The sequence below is a fragment of the Lemur catta genome, chromosome 18 (genome assembly GCF_020740605.2).
Source record: "Lemur catta isolate mLemCat1 chromosome 18, mLemCat1.pri, whole genome shotgun sequence".
Taxonomy (NCBI): Eukaryota; Metazoa; Chordata; class Mammalia; order Primates; family Lemuridae; genus Lemur; species Lemur catta.
In genome coordinates, this window is record NC_059145.1 from 8,626,900 (window position 1) to 8,651,711 (window position 24,812).

A 24,812-nucleotide genomic window follows, 5' to 3' on the forward strand; every position below is an offset into this window, starting at 1 on the left:
CATTCAGGCATCGTCCAGGGAAGAGTACCCTGGGTGAAGAACCCACCTTTGTTAGTCACCAGGTAGATCTACTCTTACATGAAGGTGGGACCCGAACCACTGAGACCACCTTTCTCAACCTGCCTTTGGCTAATGACTGTGTTTCATAAGAAGCACACCCCCAAGAAAGGATCCACTGATTGGCAACCACCCAGACTGTTCTCACTGGCCTGCAATTCTGGTTTTAGGGACTTTGGACCCCAGGAGATAGATCTGTGACAAATGAGGGTTGTGGTTGGCTCACCCAGGCAATGCTGTTCTGTGAGGGTTGTTGAGTGACCAGCTGCCGTACCCTAGTAATCACCCAGCTTCACCATGAGCACCTTTAACATTCACCGCAAAGCTAGAAAATAACCACGTGCCCCAGAGGAAGGGACACCTAATTCAGCAAGGCAGGATGGGGAGGTCACAGAGGTAATGTCATAAAGGGGATGATAGCTGTTCAAGTTGCCCCCACCCCTACCCTCCTCTCTTTAACATTACCTTGTCCTCCCCTTCAAAAGAGACTCCCTTGGCCATCTGAAGGAATCCCTTTTGAAAGCTCAGCTCAAAGGCCAACCCTTCATGAAGCTTTTCCCGACACCCTCTCCTATAAATATCCCTGCTCCAGGGCCTCAGACTTGTAAAATTAGTATGACCCACTTCAGGCCAGCTGTAGTGGCTCACACCTGTAATCCTAGCACTCTGGAAGGCCAAGGCGGAGGATCGCTTGAGGTCAGAGTTCAAGACCAGCCTGAGCAAGAGTGAGACCCTGTCTCTACCAAAAACAGAAAAAAGTTAGCCAGGCACGGTGGCGCATGCCTGTAGTCCCAGCTACTCAGGAGGCTGACGCAGGAGGATCGCTTGAGTCCAGGAGTTTGATGCCACTGCACTCTACTCCAGGTGGCAGAGTCAGACTGTCTCAAAAAAAAAAAAAAAAAAAAAGAAAAAGAAAAAAGAAAAAAAGAAACACTTCAGTGCCCCTATTTACACACCTAGCTCTTTTACTGGACCCTGAAGTCCCGTCAAGGCAGGGATAATATCCCCCACGCCTACATATTGGAAGTTATCAAACAGCCCCAGATACAGGCTATTTAACAATGAACAACTATGGTTCATTCACGCCCTGTGTGACAGGGACTGTCAGGCTGTTCACATTCATATCTCCACTTAAAAAATCGAGGCAGATAAACAACTTGACCAAATTCAGCAACAAGGGTCAAGACTCAAACACAAGGTTTTTTTTGCTTTTTCTTTGTACTTCAAGGTATCACGAAGGTCTACCACTATCCAATAGAACTTTCTGCAATGATGGAACGTCTTTATATGTGCTGTCACATGATTGGTACCAGTCACTAGTAGCTGTTGAGCACTTGAAATGTTGCCAGTGGGACTGAGAATTTTAAACTTTATTTAATCATAACAATTTAAGCTTAAATAGCCACATGTGGCTAGTGATTACTGTTTTAGCACAGGCAGAAGTCTCCCCTCTTGCTCACTGGCTGAGAGATTTGAGGCAAGCTATTACATCTCCTGCTTGGAACCTCAGTTTCCTCATCCATGAAATGGGATCATCTTTTCTCTGAGGTTACCTATTAGCCCAAATGAGATCATTATGTGAAAAGCAGCAAAACTCTACATAGGCAGAGACACTTTCAGAAATGGATGGTGCCTGGAATGCAGTGAAAGAGGTCTCTGGGCTAGGGCCCTTGGCAGGGATAAAGGTAGGACCCATACAGAGACAGTGTCTGGTGAGGAGCTCTGGGCCCAAGCACCAGCCAGCCATATGGTCTCCGGAGAAAAAAAAGCCCCACCTCCCCTCCTTTCACATAACACACAGAGCACAGACCTCATGCAGCCCCAAAGGGGCAAGAAAAGACTTTAATTGGGGGAAGGAGGTCCACCAGAATCAGAAAAGGGACAGCGAGCGTGGGAGCAGAAGAGCCAGAGCAGGCAGGAGGAGGGCCTGGCCAGGACGCTCTGGAGGACTCACCTCTCCACCTCTGGTGCAGGCACTGCACTGACAGACAAGGCGAAACAGTGGCCTCCCTCAGCTGGGAGGGCACCAAATGGCCCCTAAAGCCAGAGGTCAACTGGCTTTTGAGCCCCAGCTCCTAGGTATGACTGGTGGTCACCGATTCAGCCCTTGTCCCCAACCAGTGCTCGGTGGCTATCTTCAGGCAGAGCTCAGGAAGCTGGAAGAGGGTTCCCACCACTTATGCTGGGCCCAAGGAGGCTTGGGAATAAAAGGGCCCGGGAAAGGAACTGGAGTATGAACCTCCTTCCCTCCGACCTGGGGTGGCATGGGGGAGGAAAGGTAGTCGCCTTCTGGCTCCAGGCCTGCCCAGACCCACAGCGACCAATAAGGTACAATTACTGGGACCAGTCACAGTCACTGGAGGCTGCTTGTTTAAAAAAAAAAAGACAAAAAAGCTACAATCTCCTACAAGCACAGAGTTTAAGTTCCAAGACATCAAAAAAAAATCCGTCCCAGCCCAGGGGACTGAACATCAGAAGCCAGCCTGACCAGGCACGTGTGGCCTTGGGGCAGGTCCACCGCTGCTTTCTTGCCCAGCTAGCAAGCACACCACCCCCCTCCCACATCTAATGCCCACCCCAACCAGCTCCCCGCCGCCGCTGCTCTGGGGAGTGACTCCAGGACGCCTTCGCAGAGACACGGGGGAGTGTGGGAGGAAGGCCACGAGATCCAGCCAGATGGTTTAAAACTGTCAAAAGAACCAAGAGGCAGGGCATGATGATTATTATTGTATCCTGATGGGCCTGCTCTGGGGAGGTGGGCTGATCTGAGAGCTGCCACTGTACTCAGATCTCTGAGGGGCAGAGTTGGGTCCCAGAACACCCTATGGTCATGCTCTACTTCAGCCAGCATTCAGGAGTGGCCTGTGAGTACTATCCCCAAACCTAGTGCTAGATAAGGCAGAAAAAGTAACAGTAATGAGGGCTTCTCCACAGCTGCCCTGGGCTGTGTCATGGAGGCTGCGATAAAGCTCTGTCAGTGTATTGCTTGGTGAACAGGTTGCTTGCTTTAGACATGGGGGCTCACATGCAAGTGGCTTAGGGACTCAGAAGGCCAAGGGGAAAAGGACCAGAGATCTGGAACTTTATGTCAAGCTCTGGGTGATCCTCCAACCAGGAAAGGCCCCTGAAATGTTTTCTGCCCTCACGTATCCCCCATGGTGTCTAGAACAGTCCTGGACACCTTATAGTCCAAAGGTTGTGAACCAATGGCCCCATGGCTGAATCCAGCCCAAAGATGAGTACTGTTTGGCCATACAGTGTCTGAAAAAATATGAATTCACTGCCAACCTTGAAAACATGGGAGATGTCACATACAAATCCATATTTGGGGATTCTCATGAGAAGCTGAGAAATGAAGCCACAATGGGCTGCAGCCACGTGGCAGCAATCCTCTTCATGTGGGGCCTGTGCTCACAGGTCCTCACCCCACCCACGTCACCCGCACACACTACCTGCCCGACCTTTGCGTACACCTGAGCTTGTGACCCCTGCCAGATGCTGTGGTACTATCTTAGATCTTTGAGTCAGAAAACCCAACTCCACATTCTGGTTCCTCTACTTCATGGCTGGGGGACCCTGGGCAGGTGACTTCCCTTCCACAGCCCCAGTTTACTCATCTGTAAAATGGTGCAAATACCTGACTCAAAGATTGTTTTAAGTATTAAATGGGACACGTGAACATGCTTTTTTAGCTGTATAACTCTATAAAAATGTAATTATCATAAATAGGTAAAGGACTATTGAGTGAGTGTGCCAAATATTAAACTGGGACAAGAGCTATTTTCCCTCACAGCCTCCTTCAGAGGCTTCCTGGTGCCTCGGCCACAAAATTTTGGTGCTACAGTGTATGGAAAGCTTACTATATACCAGGTGCTACATTTTACATACATGATCTCATTTAATGCTCAACCACTCTGAAAAGTAAATATTAATTAGTAGGTCCTCATTTCACAGCTTGGGAAACCAAGGCTCAGTTGAGAGGCTCAGTGACATGCCTGAGGAAGCCGTAGAGCCTGGATTCAAACCTGGTAGTCTGACTGCACCGCCTGAGTCAGTGGAACAGCCACGCTGCTCTGTGCACACAGCACAGCTTTGTACACTGGCCACCCTCAGTATAATTAAACCCCAGGGGAAGCGGGTGTCATTTCCATTTTTAGGAATCTGAGCTGCTTCTGGGCTGGGTCTGCATGTACTGGTAGGAATAAACACTAAATCTACCATCTGAGGATCAGTCAACTCTGGGTAGAACATATCAACAAACCAAAGATTTGTTTGGAAGAAGGAAAGAAAAAAGAAGGCATGTACTGAATATCTAAACAAGAACAACTATGTAATCAGTTCATCAATATAAACAATTCTCCCTCTTCAGAGGACTGCAGTCCTGTTGGTTAGAAAGGCACAATTTAAGAGGGATCTGGAGGACATCAGCCAGGAAAGTGAGAGAAAACAGGTTAAAGAAATCATGACTTTAAGACTGAGAAACAGATGCTGAAGCCTGTTTGAGAAGTGGAATTATACCATGATTAACTGTCCTATATTCCTAGAAAATTCACATGTGAACTTCACTTGCCTCACTTGGGCTTTGAACTAGATAAAGGTAAGGGCTTTACGGACATTCTACTTGTAGAAATGAGTGTCTAAGTTCCTATAAGAGACTACGAGGTGTTCCAGACATCCAGATATGGAAAATGCTCTGCAGCTCTCAGAGATGAACCTCAGGTCTTCTAGCTCCAAAGCACCTGGCTGACCTGCCATGCACTAGAGGTGTTGGAACCACTTTCCCATCAGGTGCTAAGTTCTAAATATGACCCATGGCTCTAGAAGGAAATAGGAAGGCCCCTACTCACATTCTTGAGGAACTCCTCAGCCACGATGCGTGCACGGGCATTGACTGACAGCTTCATCTCACTGATCTCCTTGTCGATCTCCTCCATGAAGTGGATCACAAAGTCCACCAACTTGTGTTTGTACATTTGCTCTGTGTGGAAGTTGGTGATCAGAAAACTAATGTCATACCCCTAGGGAAGGAAGACAGTAGGGAGGAGGAAGAGAAGAAACAGGAGACAATTAATGCTCTGGGGACAGTTAGCTGGCCAAGTCCTCTACTTCACTCACCCACCTGCTTCCAGCAGGCTGTGATCTTCTTCCAAGCTACATGCCCTTCCAGTCAGCAGCCCACCTGCTCTGAGGACAGTGGGTAGGGCTGGGTAGCACCTAGGTTAGAACCAAGCAACTGAACCCAGCTGTGAGTTTTCTGTATATCAGACATCTCTGGAAGACTATCTGTGGCACAAACAGTTCTGCATTCAGAATGAGTGAAGAGACTTGAAATTTTTTTACATAAGAATCTAGGCTGGGTGCCATGGCTTATGCCTGTAATCCTAGCACTTTGGGAGGCCAAGGCAGGAGGATCACTTGAGGCCAGGAATTCAAGACCAGCCTGATCAAGAGCAAGACCCCATCTCTATAAAAAACAGAAAAATTAGCCAGGCATGGTGGCACATGCCTGTAGTCCCAGCTACACAGGAGGCTGAGGCAGGGGGATCACTTGAGCCCAGGAACTTGAGGTTGCAGTGAGCCATGATGACGCCACTGCACTTTAGCTCGGGCGACAGAGCAAGACTATGTCTCAAAAACAAACAAAGAATCTAATCAAACAATAGGGAACATTTAGTCCAGAGAAGAGATGATGTGGGAGGGCGGTGGACTGAGGACTTTTACGCCTGGAGGGTTGGAAGAAGAGCAATTTTATTTATTTCAGGTAGCCCCAGAAGTTAGATTTAGGACCAGGAGAGTAAATTTGGCTCAGGATGAGGAGAACTTGACCAACACATCTGACGTGTCTGATGATGGCGTATGCTGCTCTGCATGGTAGCTGCTCAGTCACGGGGGATATTTTATGTTGACCTGGCAGGGGGTCTGTGGAGAGGATTCAAGTCAGGCAACAACTGACCCAATGTTAACTGTGGCTTTGAGAGATTGATTTGGTTGGTGGCAGAGTTTAGAAAGGATTTCTAATTCACTGTGCTCTTTCTGCTGCTAGACTGTAGGCTCTGGGAAGATGAGCAATGTATCTCATCGTTTTTGCCTTTTCTATGGTTGAGGTAGATCCAACTTCTCCTAAGCTTCTGAATCCCTCTGCTCCCACTCCAGCTGAGATAAAGGCCAACTCTCAACTCGGGCAGTGCATGCCCTACAGCTGGAGGAGTAGCATTCCTGGATGCAAAAACAATCCCAGGCCACTCAGTGACAGGATCCTGGGTATTATGAACACATGGATCACAGGGTCTCACCTCTACTGGTTTCCTTCGAAGGATAAAGAAGTTCTCTGCTCGCATCATCATGAAGCGCATGAACTTGTGACATAAAATCTTCTCAATCTCATCAGCCTAGAGAGAGCAAAAGAGAAACATGTTGCTCTAAAGCTAACACCCTAGGCAAAGAATACCCAGTAGCCTGGTCTTCTGACCCCAGGCTTGCTGGAGACAGTAAGGTTTGATATTATGATCAATCATGGCCTGAACTTTGAATTGCGGGGGACTTGGTTGCCAACTGAAAGAAAGGTCTACCTTAGAGCATCTCTAACTTAATGAGGCATTATTGTGATCTTGTCCTCACCCATTCCAGAGAGGTAATTCTGGCAAACTAGTCTTTTATCAACTCCTTCAAAGTCTACACCTATACTCAAAGCTCCCTCTCCTGCAAAACCATGCTTGTTGACCAGGCCAGGTGGCTCACGCCTATCATCCCAGCATTCTGGGAGGCTGAGGCAGAAGGATCACTTGAGGCCAGCCTGGGCAATATAGTGAAACCCTGTCTCTACAAAATATTAAAAAAATTAGCCAGGCATGCTAATAGCATGTGCCCATAGTCCCAGCTACTTGGAGGGCTGAGGTACGAGGATAGCCTAAGTCTAGGAGATTAAGGATAAAGTGACCTATGATCTTGTCATTGCATTCCAGCCTGCATGACAGAGTAAGACCCTATCTCATCTAAAAAAAAAAAAAAAAAAAAAAAAGGTGCTGTTCTCTTTCTCATTTCACTAGTGCTAAATTTCCCAAAGTGTGTATCACATACCACCCGGGGTTATCAGAGATAACCTTAGGTGGTCTCTGCTTTATTAACACAGAACATCAAACAATCCCCAAAGTTTCTCCCTTCTGAATTCTCTTTCAGTATTTCTAACGGAAGAACTTGGCAGCTGGATGCTAGTATGCCCACATCACCTCCCAACACTTGTTAATCTTCCATTTAACGAAGAGAGTAATCCTTAGGGTTAGAGTTTTCTTTAGGCAACAGTATGTAGTCTGAATTTAGTAACACTATTTTGTGTTTCTTGTGTTTATTTTTAGAGTTGTCCTCCATTGTGGCAAGTGATGTTGTTTTCCCATTCATGGCATAAAGTTTCTCTTCAAACAAGTTTAAATAAAAGAAAGTAAGTCAATTTAAAGAAATCTATTAAATAAATTACCACCCAAGTGGTACATAAATATGACAAAAATTATGGGGTGGTGGGAATGACACGCATTTGCGAAACACTGCCTGAGGAAATGTAAAAGAAACAGCACTAAGTCTCAGTTTCTGAGACTATGGCTAACAAACTGGTACTGGCAATGCTTATATTTCTGAACTGGACTGACTCCTCATTCCTTAGGAATAGTTCTGTGACCTGACACTCAACTGGTCCCCCGGCCTTGAATGCTACATTTCCTGCCTTCTAATCCAGAGCAAGGCCTCCTAGATGGGGTTTCTCTTTCTTTTTATTCTACTGACCTGCTAAGTTTAGCAAATCATCTCCTGAGTACATTTAAGAAAGCAGAGCCCAGGTTTCCTGCACTCTGAATCTGGCATGCTCATCTCTCGGATGGAGACCCCAGGCTTGGAAGAAAGCTCCTAATCTGGGCCTCCTCCGTGGTGAACTTACCTGTTTCACAGCGATGCTGACCCGGACAGAGTTGATGGAGCCCTCAATGAGAACCTTTTCCTTCTCATTTCTGCTGATGGTCACGGGCTGTAACAGGAGTTCTTTGCTACTCCTGAAAACACAATATCACAGAGGCTTCTGTAGTATAGAGGGACAGAACAGTCAGGGCAACCCCACAGCAGATCCTGGAATCACTATCTGAGACCACAGAGTCCAAGGAATACAAGACTCACAAGCAGGGGTGCTCCAAGATGGGGGCCAGTAAGCGTGTTCTCCAGCAGAAAGAGCACAGGCTCTGGAGTCAGGGCGAAAAGGTTCTGAAATCCAGCCTCCTCTGTTACTTTCCTTGGGCAAGTTACCCTGTTGGAATCTCAATTTCCTCATTTGTAAAATGACTGATTCCTATTTCACTGGTGAGGACTAAGAGAGATCAAAGAGGGTCAAGTGTCTAATAGCGTGCCTGGCACATGGTAGGAGCTTTACAAAAGATATCTGATTTTAATAACTACAGGCTGAACATCTTTAAGCCAAAAATCTGAAATCCGAAATGCTCCAAAATCTAAAACTTTTTGAGAGCCAACATGACACTAAAAAGGAAATGCTGGGGAGGCTGAGGCAGTAGGATTGCTTAAGCCCAAGAGTTTGAGGTTGCTGTGAGCTAGGCTGACGCCATGGCACTCACTCTAGCCCCAGCAACACAGCGAGACTGTCTCAAAAAAAAAAAAAAAAAAAAAAAGGAAATGCTCACTGGAGCATTTTGGATTTTGGTTTAGAGATGCTCAACTGGTTAAGTATTTGCAAATATTCCAAAATCTGAAATCCGAAACACTTCTGGTCCCAAGCATTTCAGATAAGGGACACTCAACCTACATAGGCAAACTAATATACATTTAGGGAATGAGGAACAAGCACCTGCCTAGAGATAAGGACAAGCCAACATTGAACAGTTTGGCCTCCTTCAGTTATCAATCCAGAAATGATTCAATTATTCATTACTGAGGTAGCAAAGGTCCTAAGCTGATGCCACTGAATCCCTAGATACCTGTAATGATAGTTAACTGTAGTGGTGGTATCTGTGAGCTGTTACCATTTTTAAAGCCTATTGGAAATCATGTATGTTAAGCATGGCACATCTTAACATCTCATCAGTTATTTTTTAAAATTCAAATCAAATCTTATCACTTAATGTGGTAACACAGCTTATCTCAATTACGTACATCCCAGATTTTATTTTAAAGGGGAAAAAGAATAATTTAGTTATAAAATGGAAAATAGAGAAGAGAAAATCATTCCAAATATGGAACATTTTGAGTACAGGGTAGGAGGGTCTAGGCTGGTAAGGAAAAAAATCCTTGATCCTTAAATTAGAAAAATATGAAGATGGCATCTCAGATGACTAAATTCTCCAACTACTCCTTAAACTGCCAGAGGGTTCAACAATACCTCAGGATACTTCATAAACAGCCCTGCTCTGAGAAGTCACATCATGTGTAGAGCATCTTGGCTTCTCCCCTGGGTTTTGTCCTGCCAACCCAGTGACACTATTTTTGTAACTCCAAATTGGGAACCACTGTTCATCTGGCAGTAAGACAAAATGTCAACTGTAGCTGTCCTGACAACTCCAGGATGTAAGCTCATGACACCTTCTAGACAGCAGTCATTCCTGTGTGCTGCACCCCTCATTCCCACCCTAACCACTGACCTTTTCTTTTCCTACCTGACTTCCACTTCAGGCTTGTTGTGTCGTTCCACGACCTGAGAGGAGAAGTTCTCCAGGCAGAGGGCAGCCTGCAGTGTGGCCCGCACGGCACTCAGGTAGGGGCGGAGAGTGGCAGTCTGCAGGAAAAAACCCAAGACGTGGGAAAGATCAAAACGTGCCTCACCAACACCACTGGCCCTACTCCAGGTCCTACAGAGCCAGGCAGTACTAAGGGTACCCAGCTCTCAGACACCACAGACTAGGCACTTTCAAGATTGCCTTTCAGTCCAAGTCTAGAGCAGTGGTTCTTAACAGGGGACAATTTTGTCTGCCAAGAGAAATTTGGTAAAGTCAGGACATTTTTGATTGTCATAACTTGGGCAGGAGGGAGGTGCTACTAGCATTGAGTGGATAAATATCCACTTAACATCCTACCACGCACAACAAAGAATTATCCAGCCCCTAATGTCAACAGTACTGAAGCTGAGAAACTCTGGTCTAGAGGCATACACATGAATGGATGATTGTCCTCAATCTATCTATTAAGACAACAAATGGATAGGTTTACTGTTTGCCAGGCACTAAGCAAGCTGGGAAATCAAACATGATCTTCAAATAACCCAACTGGGTGGAATGTGAAATATTTAGATTTACAAGTAATCTATATTTGCAAAAGAAACTGGCTTTGAATTGAAGATGGAAATAGGATTAGGAGGATTTTACAATGAGAAAAAGGAGAATAAAGACATTCCTAGCAGAGGGATCAGCTTCTAGCTACACTGGTCAATTCTTTATATCGGGCAAGTTCTTTTTCACCTCAGGGCTTTAACATCTATTTATGCTGAACCATCTATGTGCAGGAATTTCTCCTCTCTCTCTGCCTAAGTCATCCTTCAGATCTCAGTTTATTAGGGACAGCCTCTTCCTTCCTCAGAGAGGCCTTTCTTAACTTCCCCCTTCATAGCATTTATTACAATTTACAATGACACATCCTCCTTGTTTCCTGTAAAGTGATTGCTCCTTTACTAGACCGTAAGCTTCATGGTCAACAGACCATGTCTATTTTATTCACATTTATATAACCTGTACCTAGCTCAGTGCCTAACATATACACCGTCTTACTCATTTTCTGTAGAATGAATGAATGGAAGAAGTAAGTAAGGCTGGCCAGCATGGTGGCTCACACCTGTAATCCTAGCACTCTGGGAGGCTGAGGCGGGTGGATTGCTCAAGGTCAGGAGTTCGAGACCAGCCTGAGCAAGAGCGAGACCCCGTCTCTACTAAAAAAAAATAGAAAGAAATTATCTGGCCAACTAAAATATATATAGCAAAAATTAGCCGGGCATGGTGGCACATGCCTGTAGTCCCAGCTACTCGGGAGGCTGAGGCAGTAGGATCGCTGAAGCCCAAGAGTTTGAGGTTGCTGTGAGCTAGGCTGACGCCACGGCACTCACTCTAGCCTGGGCAACAAAGCTAGACTCTGTCTCAAAAAAAAAAAAAATAAGTAAGGTTAGTATAATACAAAAGGGCATCCAGAGTTCCCGAAGTAGTAATGAATACAATGTTTCTGTACAGGGGAAGCATTTTAGATTCAGTAGATGAGGTAGCAGTGGTAGGCTGGGGTAAGATCATGGGGAATCTTGAATGCCAGGCTACTCAGTTTAGCTTTTATTTTAAGGTGGTAAGGAACTGCTGGGGCTTTCTGAGGAGGAAGTTATGTGACTACAGCTGCATGGTGGCTCTGTGGCAAATGGATTGGAGAGGGAAGTGAGACATAAAGCAGAAAGGGACAAGCAAAGAATATCACAGGGTATGGATTGACATTAGATGTAGAGGATAACTGAATCGAAAAATAACTCCCAACAAATTGTGGTCCATCCATACAATGAAATACTACTCAGCAATAAAAAAAGACAAACTACTGATACACACAACATGGATGACTCGCAAATGTATTATGGTAAGCCACACTAAAAAGCCTACATATTGAAGAATTCCATTTACATGACAAGCTGGAAAAGGCAGAAACTATATGGGAAGAAAAAAATCAGTGGTTGTCTGTGGTGGGAAGAAGGGGAAAGAAATGATTACAAAGGGACTTGAGAGAACTTTTTGGGGTGATGAAAATTTCTTTATTTTGTTATAGTAGTGGTTACATGACTTTTTCTTTTTTTAATCAACTGAGTCTGGCCATGTTGCCCAGGCTGGAGTGCAGTGGCTATGCACAGGTGTGACCATGGTGCACTGCATCCTCCAACTCCTGGGCTCAAGCAATCTCCCAGCCTCAACTTCTGGAGTAGCTGGGACTACAAGTACGCACCATGCCAGGCATGTCTTGGTCAATAATCAGTAAACCTAAAAAGGTTGAATTTTAGGTGGCCAGCCTTGTGACATCTGCCCTTTCACAAATAAAACAGTCTCATGTAATAACTCAATAAACGAATTTAAAAAAAAGAGGCATGTCACCAGTCAAAAAAAAAAAAAAATACCAGGTTTCTAGTTGAGGTGTGAGGTCACAAAGTTTGCCAGTATAGATAGAGAAGACAGAAGGAAGAACAAGGGTAGACGGGAAGATGAGTTTTGAACTAGAGGTCTAATTGCAGGGTGTCTTCAAGATATCCAGGCGAAGCTTGAAAGAGAGCTGTGAAGGCAGATTGAGGAGTCACCAGAAAGCAGGTCATCAAAACACGGAGACTAGACAGATATTACCAGCGACAGTGTGAAGAAGAGGAGGCGGTAAGCCAAAGTCACAACTCCCAGAAATGCCCACATATTCAAAAAGGAGAATTTCCAGGAAGAGAGACATCAGCGTATCAGAGCTTACACACAGCAAGATAGACACGGTTCTTTATAGTTCTGACCAGGAAAGAGCCCGAGTGGGGGCAACACAGAAGAGAACCTTCCGTGGGGTAGAGGCAAGGCTGGAGGTCCCGAGAAGAGTGGGGATAAGGAAGTGTGGACACCGGCCTTGGAAAACTGTGGGGTCAAACATGCAGGAAGGACAAGGGGGTGTATTTAGTGAAGCTCTACTCTGGACGGGGCGGTGGCCTGGCGGCATGCCTCGGCAGCCCTGCCAGTGGCTGTAAGGCCTACTACGCGCCTTCCAGGCGCTCCCACAAGCCTATGAGGCCCCACTTCCGGCACCCTCCCTGCTTCAGGAATATTCCCTACCTGCCCCGAAGGCCCGACCGTAAAGCCGCCCTAAGGCCTGCTTCTTACCAGAGAGTCCTCCTGCTCGCCCCCTGCTCACTTCGGGCCCCCGCCCCATCCTCTTTCTCCCACCCTCTTCGTGCCCCCACAGCCCCCGGCATCCCTCGGCCCCAGGCCTCCGCGGCAAAGCCGCGTCTCCCCCCGCCCCACAGCCCAGAGACACAGCGGCAGGGGGCCCGGCCCGGGCCCGGCTCTCACCATCGCGGGCGCTGGCTGGGCCGGAAAGCGGAAGTGCGGAAGCGGCCAGCTTCGCGGCGGCTGCCCCTTCGCGAGGAGCGCAGCCGCAGTCTCCGCCCGGACTTCCGGGCGGTACCACCTGTGTCCTGAGTGGGGGAGACAGACCCTGGGAACACCTGGCACCTCAGGAAATTTTCTTCCTAGAATTGTTCTGGCATTTTAGACTCTTCAGCGTGAATCAATACGCAAGCTTCCCCAGGTTACCTTGCAGCTCTCGTTTGTGCCTTTGGCCTTCTTGTCGCCTTTTCCACAGGCTCCCCCAGTCACGCAATGGTACAGCCCGACCTCTGGTTGGGCACCAAATTAGGACAAGCCGAGGCGGAGGAGCCTTTCGTTTCTTCCGGTTCTGCGCCCCCATCCTCCCTGCGGCCCCTCCTCCCCGCGGCCCCGGGGCTCGGCTGCGCTCGCCGAGGCGCAGCGGTCTGGGCTGCCGAGCCCCGCCCCCGGGCCCGGCTGTGCCCTGGGGTTTGCCGAGGCATTCCGCCCTTACCCCACCTCCAGTGGGCCCGCCCGCGGCCGCCTTCCCCTCCCCCGCTAACCACGGTGGCCTGGTCCTCGCCGTCTCCCCGCCCCCGCGTCAACTGCAGGAGGCCCGCCCATAGCCGGTTCCTGGGAGGTTGCTCCGACCGACCGGAACTCCCCGCCCCCTCCCGCGGCCCCGGGGCCCTAGGAGGCCGCAGTGAGGAGGTAGAGGAGGCGGGGGCCGCCTTAGGGTGTCTCTAGAGGACGGGGACCCTGAAGGCGGGACGTTGGGCGACCCCCGGGTGAGGCCAGCCATTACACAGTCCCCCTTTTGTGCTAGACACTGAACTGGGCTCTTGACGGGCATCATCTCTTAATCCTCAGAACGTCTCAGGGAGGTAGGTACTGTTGTTACCCCATTTTACAGTTAGACTTTTTGTGGGGAAACAGACTGAGACTTCTTTTGTTTCCATTTTACAGATGGAAAATATGAGACTCCAAAAGGTTAAATAACATGTTCAGGGGCACATAAGTAGAGAATGGTAAAGCCTGGGCTTGAACCCAGGACTGTCTGGCTTAGCAGCCCACGTTCTAAGCCACTATTAGGGACATAGAGAAGGAGGAAAGGTGAGTGGGGGAGATAAGGAGGCTGGGAGGCAGAGAACACTGTAAGAATGAGGTACTTGGAACTGAGAGGCTTTACAGAACCCAAGAGGAGTAGAGCAGAAGGGAACAGCATCAGAAAGACAGAACATAGTGGCATATCATGGTGACTGGGGATGTGGACTCAAGATGACTAGGGTTCAGATTGCATTTCAGAAGCATAGGCATGTGCCCACCCTTACAGAGTCTCAGTTTCTTCCTCTGTAAAAAGGGGATCACAGTGATTCCCTGGTCATGGAGTTGGGTGAGGAATTCAATGAGATAAACTGGTAAAGTGCTCTGCACCTAGCTTGGCGGACAGCAGGTCCCCTGTGAGTAGGAACTGTGCTCAGCTTTGTCGGTAAGAGTGCTGAAGCCTGGCTTCCTTGTTGAGGTTGTCTCTGGAGAGAAGAAGCCCTTGGGCTTGTCTCATGCCATTTTTCTCCCACCGACAGCCCTTTCCTCTCCAGTTCCACAGAGTCCCATATCCTGGGCCATGAGTGAGTTGAAGGACTGCCCCTTGCAGTTCCATGACTTCAAGTCTGTGGACCACCTAAAGGTCTGTCCCCGCTACACAGCAGTGCTGGCCCGCTCTGAAGATGATGGCATCGGCATTGAGGAGCTGGATACCCTGCAGCTGGAGCTTGAGACCCTGCTCTCCTCTGCTAGCCGGCGCCTACGTGTGCTTGAAGCGGAAACCCAGGTGATACCCCAAAGAGGGGACATCACCAGAGATGGACTATGACAAGTTATGGGATGGGTCATTGAGTTAGCCCTGTCTGCTGAGGCCTGGGGTACAGAGGCTTATGGCGAAAGAAGAGAGACCCAAACTGGGCTCATGTGACATGTAAAATACACAAGACTATGCATGATTTACAATTCATTAAGCTTTTATTGACGCTCCCATCCCTCATTGTGTTCTGGGTCCTATACTAGTCATTAGGAAGAGGTAATTAGGACAATTTTGGCCATGAGGGACCTTGCCAACTAAAGGGAGGGGGAGGTCAGGCAAATACCAAGTGATATGTTATGGTTAGGGATACTAGAGAACTAGAATGGGGCGACCTGGATTTGAATCCTGGCCTAGGGACTTGCTAGCGTTGCTGTTTCTTAGCTTTGTGACTTTGAGAAAGTTGCCTCATATCTCTGAGTGTCAGTTTCCCTGTCTGCAAAGTGGACTGAATAGCAGGACCCACCTTAGAGCTTTTGTGGGGATTAAAAGAATTTTTGCAAAGGCTCAGCCCAGTGTCTGACACTAAGCATTTCAAATGGTATTTATTGGTACTACTCTATTTTTATTCACTGCATAAACTTCCTCTGAGCTGTATATGCTAAGCACTGTCCTAGGTTTTGTGTAATGGAGATGATTAAGATAAGCTTCCTGGTCTTTGGGAGCTCGTGGTCTGTAATGAAACGACACAATTGGGTCTGCAGTGGAGGTAAGAAGTGCCAGAGACTTATAGAAGAAGGAAATGCCTGTTCAGCTGGACCTAAAAGGTTGAATAGAATTAACTTGTGGTCCCTGGGAATCCATGGAAGCTTTGTGAGGAGAGCTATGGCACAATAAATTGCATTTTGGCATCTGAGAAGCTGGTGACTGATGCGGAGGGGCTTCCCAGTTGTGGTGACATTTGAAATGAAGGTTTACTGGGAGGCTGGTGCCTTTGCCAAAAAGTCACCACCAGCATATTTTCTCAGGGCCAACATGCACTGGGGTGTAATCATTTATTTGACTCTTCTACTAAACAATATGTGACTGGCTTGAGTGTTACACAAGTGAATCAGAGTACAAACAAGTGAATGTGATGATAAGTGTATGAATAGTCTTAAGAGACAGGGTACGGAAAAGGAGCTGAGTTTTGAAGGGTCAGTGGGAGTTTACTAAGTAAAAAGGGGATGGGGAAAGACCTTGGAGCCTCCTTGGATTTAGATCTTAATTTATTCCCTGGGGGAAAGAGTTGTCCTGTGTCTTACCTTCTCCCATTTGGTGACAGTCTCTGTAAATTTCAGATCCTTACTGACTGGCAAGATAAGAAAGGTGACCGACGGTTCTTGAAGCTGGGTCGAGACCATGAGCTTGGAGCTCCCCCCAAACATGGGAAGCCCAAGAAGCAGAAACTGGAAGGAAAGGCAGGACATGGGCCAGGCCCTGGCCCGGGGCGGCCCAAATCCAAAAACCTTCAGCCCAAGATCCAAGAATATGAATTCACTGATGACCCGATTGACGTACCGCGGATCCCCAAGAATGATGCCCCCAACAGGTTGTGGGCCGGAGAACATAGAGGGGGGCCTCAAGATTCTGGTGGTGGAGGCTCTAGAGGGACCCAGGGCTGGGGCTGGTGGGGCAGAGAGGCATCCAATCAGGATCTGCTTCTCCGTGCAGGTTTTGGGCTTCGGTGGAGCCCTATTGTGCGGACATCACCAGCGAGGAGGTGCGCACGCTAGAGGAGCTCCTGAAACCCCCAGAAGATGAGGCTGAACATTATAAGGTAGAAACTCTGGGCTTCAACAGACATGGTGGAGAGCAAGAGGGCTCAGAGGTGCCTCAGAATTAAAGATACCAAAGCATGTATCACCTTCCTCCACCCTGCCCGGCCTCTTGTCTGCCCCAGCAGCCCATCCATGCTCAGACTCTCAGCTTTCTCCTTGCACTCCCTCTCCTCTAGCACAGCCAAATGGTCACTACCTCCTCAGTGAAGTCATCACATCTACTTCAGTGAGGTCTGCCCTTGTCCCCCTCTGCATCCCCTCTGCTTTGGTTCAAGTTTTCAACAGCTTTTATCCAAACAGCCTCTTTACTCTTCTCCTTGCTTTTAGGCCTCTAGAGGTCCCTGGCTTCTGTTATCCACAGGATCAAGTCCAAGTGTCTCGGTCCTTGGTGGCACAGCCCCAGTGCCCATCCCCAGGTCCCTTAGCCACACCTCTCTTCACTGATGCATTTACTAGCCCCCACCAAGCACCTTGCCCTTACTACGGGCTAGCACAGGGTCCTTGCTAGCCTCAGACCTCGATGCAAACTCTTCCTGGCAGACTTGACTCACCCTTCAAGGCCCTGATCTCATGTAACCTTCACCAAAACACCTTTTCTGATTCCTCACCAGAAAGTTGATCTCTCCTTTATGATGCCATAACACCTTGATCTACATGTTTTGCTTCACTTACCTGAATTTTTAAAAAATTTATTTGGAAAAGTAGACTGGGCATGGTGGCTTACACCTGTATCCCCAGCACCTTGGGAGGCTAAGGCAGGTGGATCACGAGGCCAGGAGTTTGAGGCTGCAGTAAGTTATGATTGCACCCTGCACTCCAGCCTGGGTGATAGAGCAAGACACTGTCTCAAAAAGAGAAAGAGAGAGAGAGAAAGAAAGAAAAGTAACTCATAAAGGATACAGGCAGTAGTAAATTCAAAGCAATACAAAAGATATTTGTATTGCTCTAGAGGCAATAGCTCTGACCTGAGCCATATACGTATAGAATTCTGCCTCTTATATCTCAGGAATTGTTCTGTATTGGCTTCTGTGTGTGTTTTAGTTCTTTATGTGCTTATCTTCCTTAGTACAGTGTGCGTGTAGATACTTTATCTCCTTTGTGCCTTCTAACATATACCTGGCACCGGCCTTGGCCTTGGACTAGGGACTGGGGAGACAGATAAGACGGAGAAGTGAATGAGTGAATGAGTGAAAAGCTTATTGGCAGTGCCCAAGTGCCCAGAGAGCCGCCTGCACTCCAGGCATGGCTGGCCATTGTTTACCCCCTTGGAGCCGGGTGCCATCTCTTCTACAGATCCCGCCCCTGGGGAAGCACTACTCCCAGCGCTGGGCCCAGGAGGACCTGCTGGAGGAGCAGAAGGACGGGGCCCGGGCAGCCGCCGTGGCTGACAAGAAGAAAGGCCTCATGGGGCCGCTGACTGAACTAGACACTAAAGGTAGACCCCTCACCTCCCTGCCCACCCCAGGCCAGGACTTGAGTTCCCAGAATTTCTTTCCACCTGCCCTGCTCTTCTCTGCCCTCTGCAGATGTGGATGCTCTGCTGAAGAAGTCTGAGGCACAGCATGAGCAGCCAGAAGACGGGTGCCCCTTTGGGGCCCTAACACAGCGCCTCCTGCAGGCCCTGGTGGAGGTGAGCACCCCAACCCCAAACAGGAACCGCATTTACTTTCTGTTTTAATGTTTTATGTTTATTTTTTATCAAAATATATCATACATTTAGAAAAGTACATAGATCATAAATATATAACTTCATAAATTTTCACAAATGAGCTTGTATGACCAGTCTCAAGATCACAAAGTAAAACATTACCATGTCCTAGAAGCCACTCTCATGTCCTTCCCAGGCTCTAACCTCCCCCAAAGGTAGCCACTACTCTGGTTACTTTTACTGAGTATTGGCTAAGGGCTGAGGCCTGTGCTACAGAAGAGAGACTGAGGCTCAGAAAAGGGAATTCTTTGCTTGAGGTCACACAGCTAATAAATAGAGGCAGGATTCAAACCCCGGCTTCAGGATCCCTGTCTTTATACCTACTGGCTGACTTTGGACACACCCTTCACCTCAATTTTCTTTTCTGGCTCAAACACAGCAATTTATTTTAACAGTCTGGGGCACATGTTCCAGGTTGACTAAAGTAGGGGGAGGGGAAGGTCTCTGCCTAACACCATTAGACAGGGACCTTAGCTGATGGTGGCTTTGTACTCTGCGCAAGGTCACACTGGACGTGATCGCCACTCCAGCCCCACAGAATAAGAGTAAGGAGGAGTGTGTGAAGGAAGCTTTTTGGGCTGTGACTAGCTATGGCTGTCTCTTCTGATCAATTTCCCCTGGAGAGAATTTGTCACATGACCATACCTGACGTCAAGGGAGCCTGGGAAATACAGTGTAGCTAGGTAGTCATAGCTCAGCTACTGTGGAAGAAAGAAGAGCATGGTGTTTGGACAGCTAACAGCCTCTGCCACGGCATGCTTAGCACAGTGCCTGGTGAATTGCAAATGCTTTACAAACCTTAGCTGTTCTCATCACCATTGTTGATTGTTATCATTGTTCTTCTGTGTTCCTGTCTTTTGCTATCGCTACCAAGAAAAAGATATTTCTAGAATGATCACAGCTGTTTGGTTTAATTTGGGAAGGCTTGCCAGAGCAGGTGGGATAGAGAAGATAAAAAGATACTTCTGGTTTGTGAAGACTGTCCATGCAGTCAGAGAGGAGCAGGAAAATGGAAATACTACAGCTCTTTCCCTCCACCCCATTCCTTTGGTCTTCCAGGAAAATATTATTTCCCCTATGGAGGACTCCCCTATTCCTGACATGTCTGGGAAAGAATCGGGGGCAGATGGGGCCAGCACCTCTCCCCGCAATCAGAACAAGCCCTTCAGGTGAGTGGTGTCCTCGCCATGCCTGACTGTCTTTCCCTTGCTTCTGTCAGCTTCTGTCCATGTTGACATGGGAAGGTCTGCATTAATAGCGAGGCTGAGGGCAGTTTGGTAGAGCCCAGTAGAAGTTCTGTGAACACAGACTTCGTGCAGGGTGGCTGAGGGCAGTTTGGTAGAGCCCAGTAGAAGTTCTGTGAACACAGACTTCGTGCAGGGCTGTTCATTATAATTCTGTTCACCTAGCACTCTGGGAGGCCGAGGAGGGAGGATCGCTAGAGGTCAAGAGTTCAAGACCAGCCTGAGCAAGAGTGAGACCCCGTCTCTACTAAAAATAGAAACAAATTATCTGGACAACTAAAAATATATATAGAAAAAATTAGCTGGGCATGGTGGCGCATGCCTGTAGTCCCAGCTACTCGGGAGGCTGAGGCAGAAGGATTGCTTGAGCCCGGGAATTTGAGGTTGCTGTGAGCTAGGCTGATGCCACGGCACTCTAGCCTGGGCAACAGAGTGAGACTCTGTCTCAAAAAAAAAAAAAAATTCTGTTCATACTATAAATAACCTAAATGTCCAACTGAAGGGGATTGGCTGGCTAAATTGGCATAACTCTATGTAATGAAATAACTTTCAACTATTAATCATATTAGAGAAAATATACTTAATTGGCATGCAAGGATATAAACAACAGAGTGCCAAATGGGGAAAATGTTAGTTGTAGCCCAGTATAGACAGTATGATCCTGTTTTTACTTAAAATGTATTCAAATCTGTGCACATAGGGGAGAAAACCTGGACTAATACATAGCAAAAGATTGGGAATGATATATAACAAAATCTGGAAAATACTGTATATTACAAAATAATAGTAACATCACAAAATAATAGTGATTCTCTCTGGATTGTTGGCATTATGGGTTTTTCTATATTTTTTGGACAATAGATATAGCTTGTTTTTAAAAAACATACCAGATATGTCTGTCTCTCACTGCTTTTATATCTGGGTAGACAGCGAGGGGGTGCCCAAAGGGAAAGGTTAGTGTTCCCTAACTTTGGGAAACCCTGAGAAGCTCTGAGGTGGACCCCTCCCCCAAGCCAGCTCTTGAGCTGAGGGCCCTGCCTTCCCCCACAGTGTGCCGCACACTAAGTCCCTGGAGAGCCGCATCAAGGAGGAGCTGATTGCCCAGGGCCTTCTGGAGTCTGAGGACCGCCCTGCGGAGGACTCAGAGGATGAGGTCCTTGCTGAGCTGCGCAAACGGCAGGCTGAGCTGAAGGCACTTAGTGCCCACAACCGCACCAAGAAACACGACCTGCTGAGGTGAGTGTGAGCAGGATGCACCGTCCAGGGGCTGGTCAAGGAGGCCTTGTCACAGCTGGTCACCTTCCAGGTGCTTTACAACAGGCTTAAAAACCTGACTGGGCCTCTAAATCACCTGAAGAGCCTTGAAAAAAATAGTGCCCAGCCCACTGGTTCTGTCTTAGACAGATTCTGATTCCACAGACAAGGCCCAGGCACCTGTCATTGATTGATTTGATTTGATTTTCAGTTGTGAAAAAAACATACTCACCCTCTTAACCATTTTTGTAATGGTCCCCAAGTCTGTGATCTCTCTTAACCATTTTTAAATGTGCAATTTAGTAGTGTTAACTATATTTACATTGTTTTGTGATTTATTTTTAAGTCTTTTCATGCTTATTTCATTTTTCTCCCAAAGTTTTATTATGAAAAATTTCATACAGAAAATCTACAAGAATAATATAGTAAACACCAATATATTCTCCACTTAGCTTAATTAACTATTAACATTTTGTTGGAGATCTGTGATTTTTATTGGCCCATCAACAGAAATTGACCAATGTTTTAGGACCAATATTTTAGGGAATCAGTCACAGTGCCATTCTTTTGATAGCAGCTCCCATCTGTCTTGTCCTGGATTGGTTACAGCAAGGATATAGGTGAAATCTGGAGGTAGACCATTGAGTAGCTGCCCTTTTGCCCTTTTATAAGGGAGACAGAAGCAACCCAAACAAGTCACCTTGCGTCTCTCACTGGCAGGTTCCATGTCTCAGCCTCACAGAGCTCCGACAGGGCAGGACACACTCATTCATTTGGCCAGCTCTGTTGTCTCTTAGACATTGTGCTGGTGGCTGGGAGGAGAGGCAGAGCATAGGACGTGCAGACTACTCGTAGATGATCAGGAATGACATGCACCATTAAAACGAGCGGTGGTTGCTGCCAAGCTGCTGGAGTATTTACGGATAAGGGAGACCGATGTGTGCAGAGTGCCTGCTGTGTGCCAGGGATTTTATGTACACCCTCTGTTTAGTCTTGAGAACAACCCAGGGGGGCCAGGTGCGGTGGCTGGTGCCTGTAATCCTAGCACTCTGGAAGGCTGAGGTGGGAGGATCACTTGAGCTCAGGAGTTCAAGGCCAGCCTGAGCAAGAGTGAGACCCCGTCTCTACTAAAAATAGAGAAAATTAATTGGGCGTGGTGGCACACGCCTATAATCCCAGCTACTCAGGGACACTGAGGCAGAAGGATCGAGTGAGCCAGGAGTTTGAGGTTGCTGTGAGCTAGGCTGACACCATGGCACTCTAGCCCGGGCAACAGAGCAAGACTCTGTCTCAAAAAACAACAACAAAACAAAACAAAACAAAAACAACCCAGGGGGTAGGTGGTATTATCCCTGTTTACCAGATGAGGAAACAACGGCCCTATGAAGTGAAGTGCTTTGCTGAAGGTCACACACCCAATAAACAGCCACACTGAGACTTGAGCCCATGGCTGAATCCAAGCCTCTTTCTGGTTCATATTCCCTCTCAAGGGGGAGAGGAGGAAAATACAAGTGAAAGAGGCACCAAGGGAAGGAGAGAGAGAGAAATAGGAAAAGAGAGAAAAGCAGGGATGTGCAGTTACGGAAGTAATGGGCAGTGCGGAAATAGCCTGGGGTTATTAGAAGGCCAGAGTATTACAGCCCTCAGCCCTGCTGCAGACCAGCTGCAGGGCCTGAAGCAAAGTACCCCCCTGACCTCAACAGCAGTTTCTCCTTCTGGAAAATTGGCAGGTTGGACTAGATCTCTAAGTGACCTTCCAGCTCTACCATGGACAAAATTTATAAGCCAGATCCTATTCAGAGGGATGTGTTGGCACCTCCCCCACCTCCTGTGGCCTCGGGCTGTGTGGACGCTTAGGTTGGTCTGGAACACGGATGCCAAAGTGAGCTGGCCTTCCGCTGGCACCAGATCACCTTTTAAAGAATATTGTTTAAAAACAAGAGCTTGGCACCAGCCTGTTCCAGTTCTCCCACTCACTAGTTGTGGGATCTTGGGGCACTTCTTGTCCTTGAGCCTCAGTTTCCTCACTGGTATCATAGGAATAATAGTGCTAATTAGCAGGGTTGTTATGAGGATGAACTAAGAGAGAGGGAGAACGCCCACAAACACAGGTGCACAGTAGCCCCGCGTAGCTGAGAAGGAGACATTCCAAGACCCCCACTGGATGCCTGAACCCTAGATCTGTGTTTTTTTCTGTGCATACATGCCTATGATAAAGTTTAATTTATAAATTAAACACACTAAGAAATTAACAATATCTAATAAAATAGAACAATTATAACAATATACTGTAGAAAAGTTACGTGAACGTGGTCTCTTTCTTTCTCAAAATACTGTAATATTTTTGGACCATGGTTGAAGGGGTAACTGAAGCCACAGAATGCAAAACTGTGGATAAGGAAGGGACTACTGTATATACTTTTAAGACTTTTTGTTCTTTTATTTTAAGAGATGGGGTCTTGCTCTGTTGCCCAGGCTGGCCTTGAACTCCTGGGCTCAAGCGATCCTCCCACCTCAGCCTCTTGAGTAGCTAGGACTACAGGTGTACACTAAGACTTTATTAAAGCAGTTTTAAGTTCATAACAAAATTGAGAGGATGGTACAGAGATTTCCCATATACCCCTATCCCTACATGTGCACAGCCTCCCCTAAGATCAACATGAATTAATATTTTTAAAGAACTTAATACCATGTAAGTATGATTCAGTAACTGCTTTTTGGTCATGAGCACATGAAACAGTCCACAGGAGGGCCAGCCTGGGATGGTGGGTGGGCTCTGTCTGGAGGAAGGAGGGGCCGTGCTCTGGAGGTGGGCTGACCATGGCACTTGGCTGGCTGGTCCCCACAGGCTGGCAAAGGAGGAGGTGAGCCGGCAGGAGCTGAGGCAGCGGGTCCGCATGGCAGACAATGAGGTCATGGATGCCTTTCGCAAGATCATGGCTGCCCGGCAGAAGAAGCGGACTCCCACCAAGAAGGAAAAGGACCAGGCCTGGAAGACTCTGAAGGAGCGTGAGAGCATCCTGAAGCTGCTGGATGGGTAGCCCTCACCCCTGCCTTCCCTGGCCTGGGGGAAGGGAGGGGGAGGCCCACTTCCTTCTTTGGGCACTGGAAGCTTTGGCCTATGGCAGCCTGTCAAATGGTGACAGTCTCTAGAGGACTGTGGCCCTTCCCTTGAGGTCTTTTCGGCCCAGTTCTGTACAGCCAGGACACAGGAAGTCCTGCTTGGCTGGCCTGGGGCCCAGTCTATGCTTGGTCCCCCAGATGAGTGGGGTCTTCATTTCTGGGTCACCTTCTTCCCCCTCTTCACCATGCCCACTCCCTCACCCTCACCCCCCAACGCCTCCCTCCCCTTCAAGGACTTCTCCCTTGTGGTTTTGTAAAGTACAAACTTAAGAATAAAGTGACTGCTGTGGTTTTTCAAAAAAAAGCATCCAGGGTCTTTGAATGTCTGTTATTGTGGGGTAGGAAGGAACCAGTGTGGGTGGCAAAGGTTCAGGACGGCACACTTGGTGGCTCTCAGCTTGTGGCCACTACCCATGGCATTCATTCAGGGAGAACTTTCTGAGTATACCTCTTTTTGAGGAGACTTGTGGCCACAAACAACAGAATGCTCCCAGCTCAAAGTGGGTTACCAATAAGGGAACGTGCTGGCTGGGGGCTTGGCGGTGGCTGGCTAGGGTGGCCTTCAGGGTTGGCCTATCCAACAATTCAACAGGTTCAGCTTTTTTTTTTTTTTTTTTTTTTTTTAAGATAGATAGAGTCTTGCTCTGTTGCCCAGGCTAGAGTGCCGTAGTATCAGCCTATCTCACAGCAACCTCAAACTCCTGGGCTCAAGCGATCCTTCTGCCTCAGCCTCCCCAGTAGCTGGGACTAAGAATCCAGATT

At 47.7% G+C, this 24,812-nt stretch overlaps 2 protein-coding genes across 4 annotated transcripts; one reads left to right on the plus strand and one right to left on the minus strand.

Moving 5' to 3' along the window:
* Positions 1 to 1,868: 1,868 nt before the first annotated feature.
* Positions 1,869 to 13,282, minus strand: ARPC4 (actin related protein 2/3 complex subunit 4). 2 transcript variants are annotated; one of them, XM_045529769.1, is made up of 6 exons: positions 13,089 to 13,282; positions 9,699 to 9,817; positions 7,982 to 8,093; positions 6,351 to 6,446; positions 4,905 to 5,075; positions 1,869 to 2,744 (listed from the first exon to the last, which is right to left on the minus strand). In XM_045529769.1, the coding sequence occupies exons 1-6, from the start codon at positions 13,089 to 13,091 to the stop codon at positions 2,739 to 2,741; spliced, it is 507 nt and encodes a 168-aa protein (XP_045385725.1). In that variant the 5' UTR covers positions 13,092 to 13,282; the 3' UTR covers positions 1,869 to 2,738. The 2 variants fall into 2 exon arrangements, with proteins under 2 accessions (XP_045385725.1, XP_045385726.1); XM_045529770.1 differs by lacking the exons at positions 9,699 to 9,817; positions 13,089 to 13,282 and adding an exon at positions 8,215 to 8,348.
* A 226-nt stretch (positions 13,283 to 13,508) lies between these two features.
* TADA3 (transcriptional adaptor 3) lies at positions 13,509 to 24,354 on the plus strand. Of its 2 annotated transcripts, none has more exons than XM_045529772.1 (10): positions 13,509 to 13,814; positions 13,930 to 13,987; positions 14,687 to 14,934; positions 16,242 to 16,492; positions 16,615 to 16,720; positions 18,015 to 18,156; positions 18,248 to 18,351; positions 19,489 to 19,598; positions 20,724 to 20,909; positions 23,776 to 24,354. In XM_045529772.1, exons 3-10 carry the CDS (start codon positions 14,728 to 14,730, stop codon positions 23,966 to 23,968), a joined length of 1,299 nt encoding a protein of 432 aa, XP_045385728.1. In that variant the 5' UTR covers positions 13,509 to 13,814; positions 13,930 to 13,987; positions 14,687 to 14,727; the 3' UTR covers positions 23,969 to 24,354. The 2 variants fall into 2 exon arrangements, with proteins under 2 accessions (XP_045385728.1, XP_045385727.1); XM_045529771.1 differs by having other exon boundaries at positions 14,702 to 14,934.
* Positions 24,355 to 24,812: the final 458 nt, after the last annotated feature.

Excerpts from the sequence above, each read along its gene's own strand:
- ARPC4 (XM_045529769.1), bottom strand. Across the intron at positions 8,094-9,698 it reads AAGCCTGAAGTGGAAGTCAG|GAGTAGCAAAGAACTCCTGT; the intron begins GTAGGAAAAGAA and ends TTGTGTTTTCAG. Across the intron at positions 6,447-7,981 it reads TCAGCATCGCTGTGAAACAG|GCTGATGAGATTGAGAAGAT; the intron begins GTAAGTTCACCA and ends TGCTCTCTCTAG.
- TADA3 (XM_045529772.1), top strand. The coding sequence starts at position 14,728 with ATGAGTGAGTTGAAGGACTGCCCCTTGCAGTTCCATGACTTCAAGTCT. Across the intron at positions 14,935-16,241 it reads TGCTTGAAGCGGAAACCCAG|ATCCTTACTGACTGGCAAGA; the intron begins GTGATACCCCAA and ends TGTAAATTTCAG. Across the intron at positions 19,599-20,723 it reads AATCAGAACAAGCCCTTCAG|TGTGCCGCACACTAAGTCCC; the intron begins GTGAGTGGTGTC and ends CTTCCCCCACAG.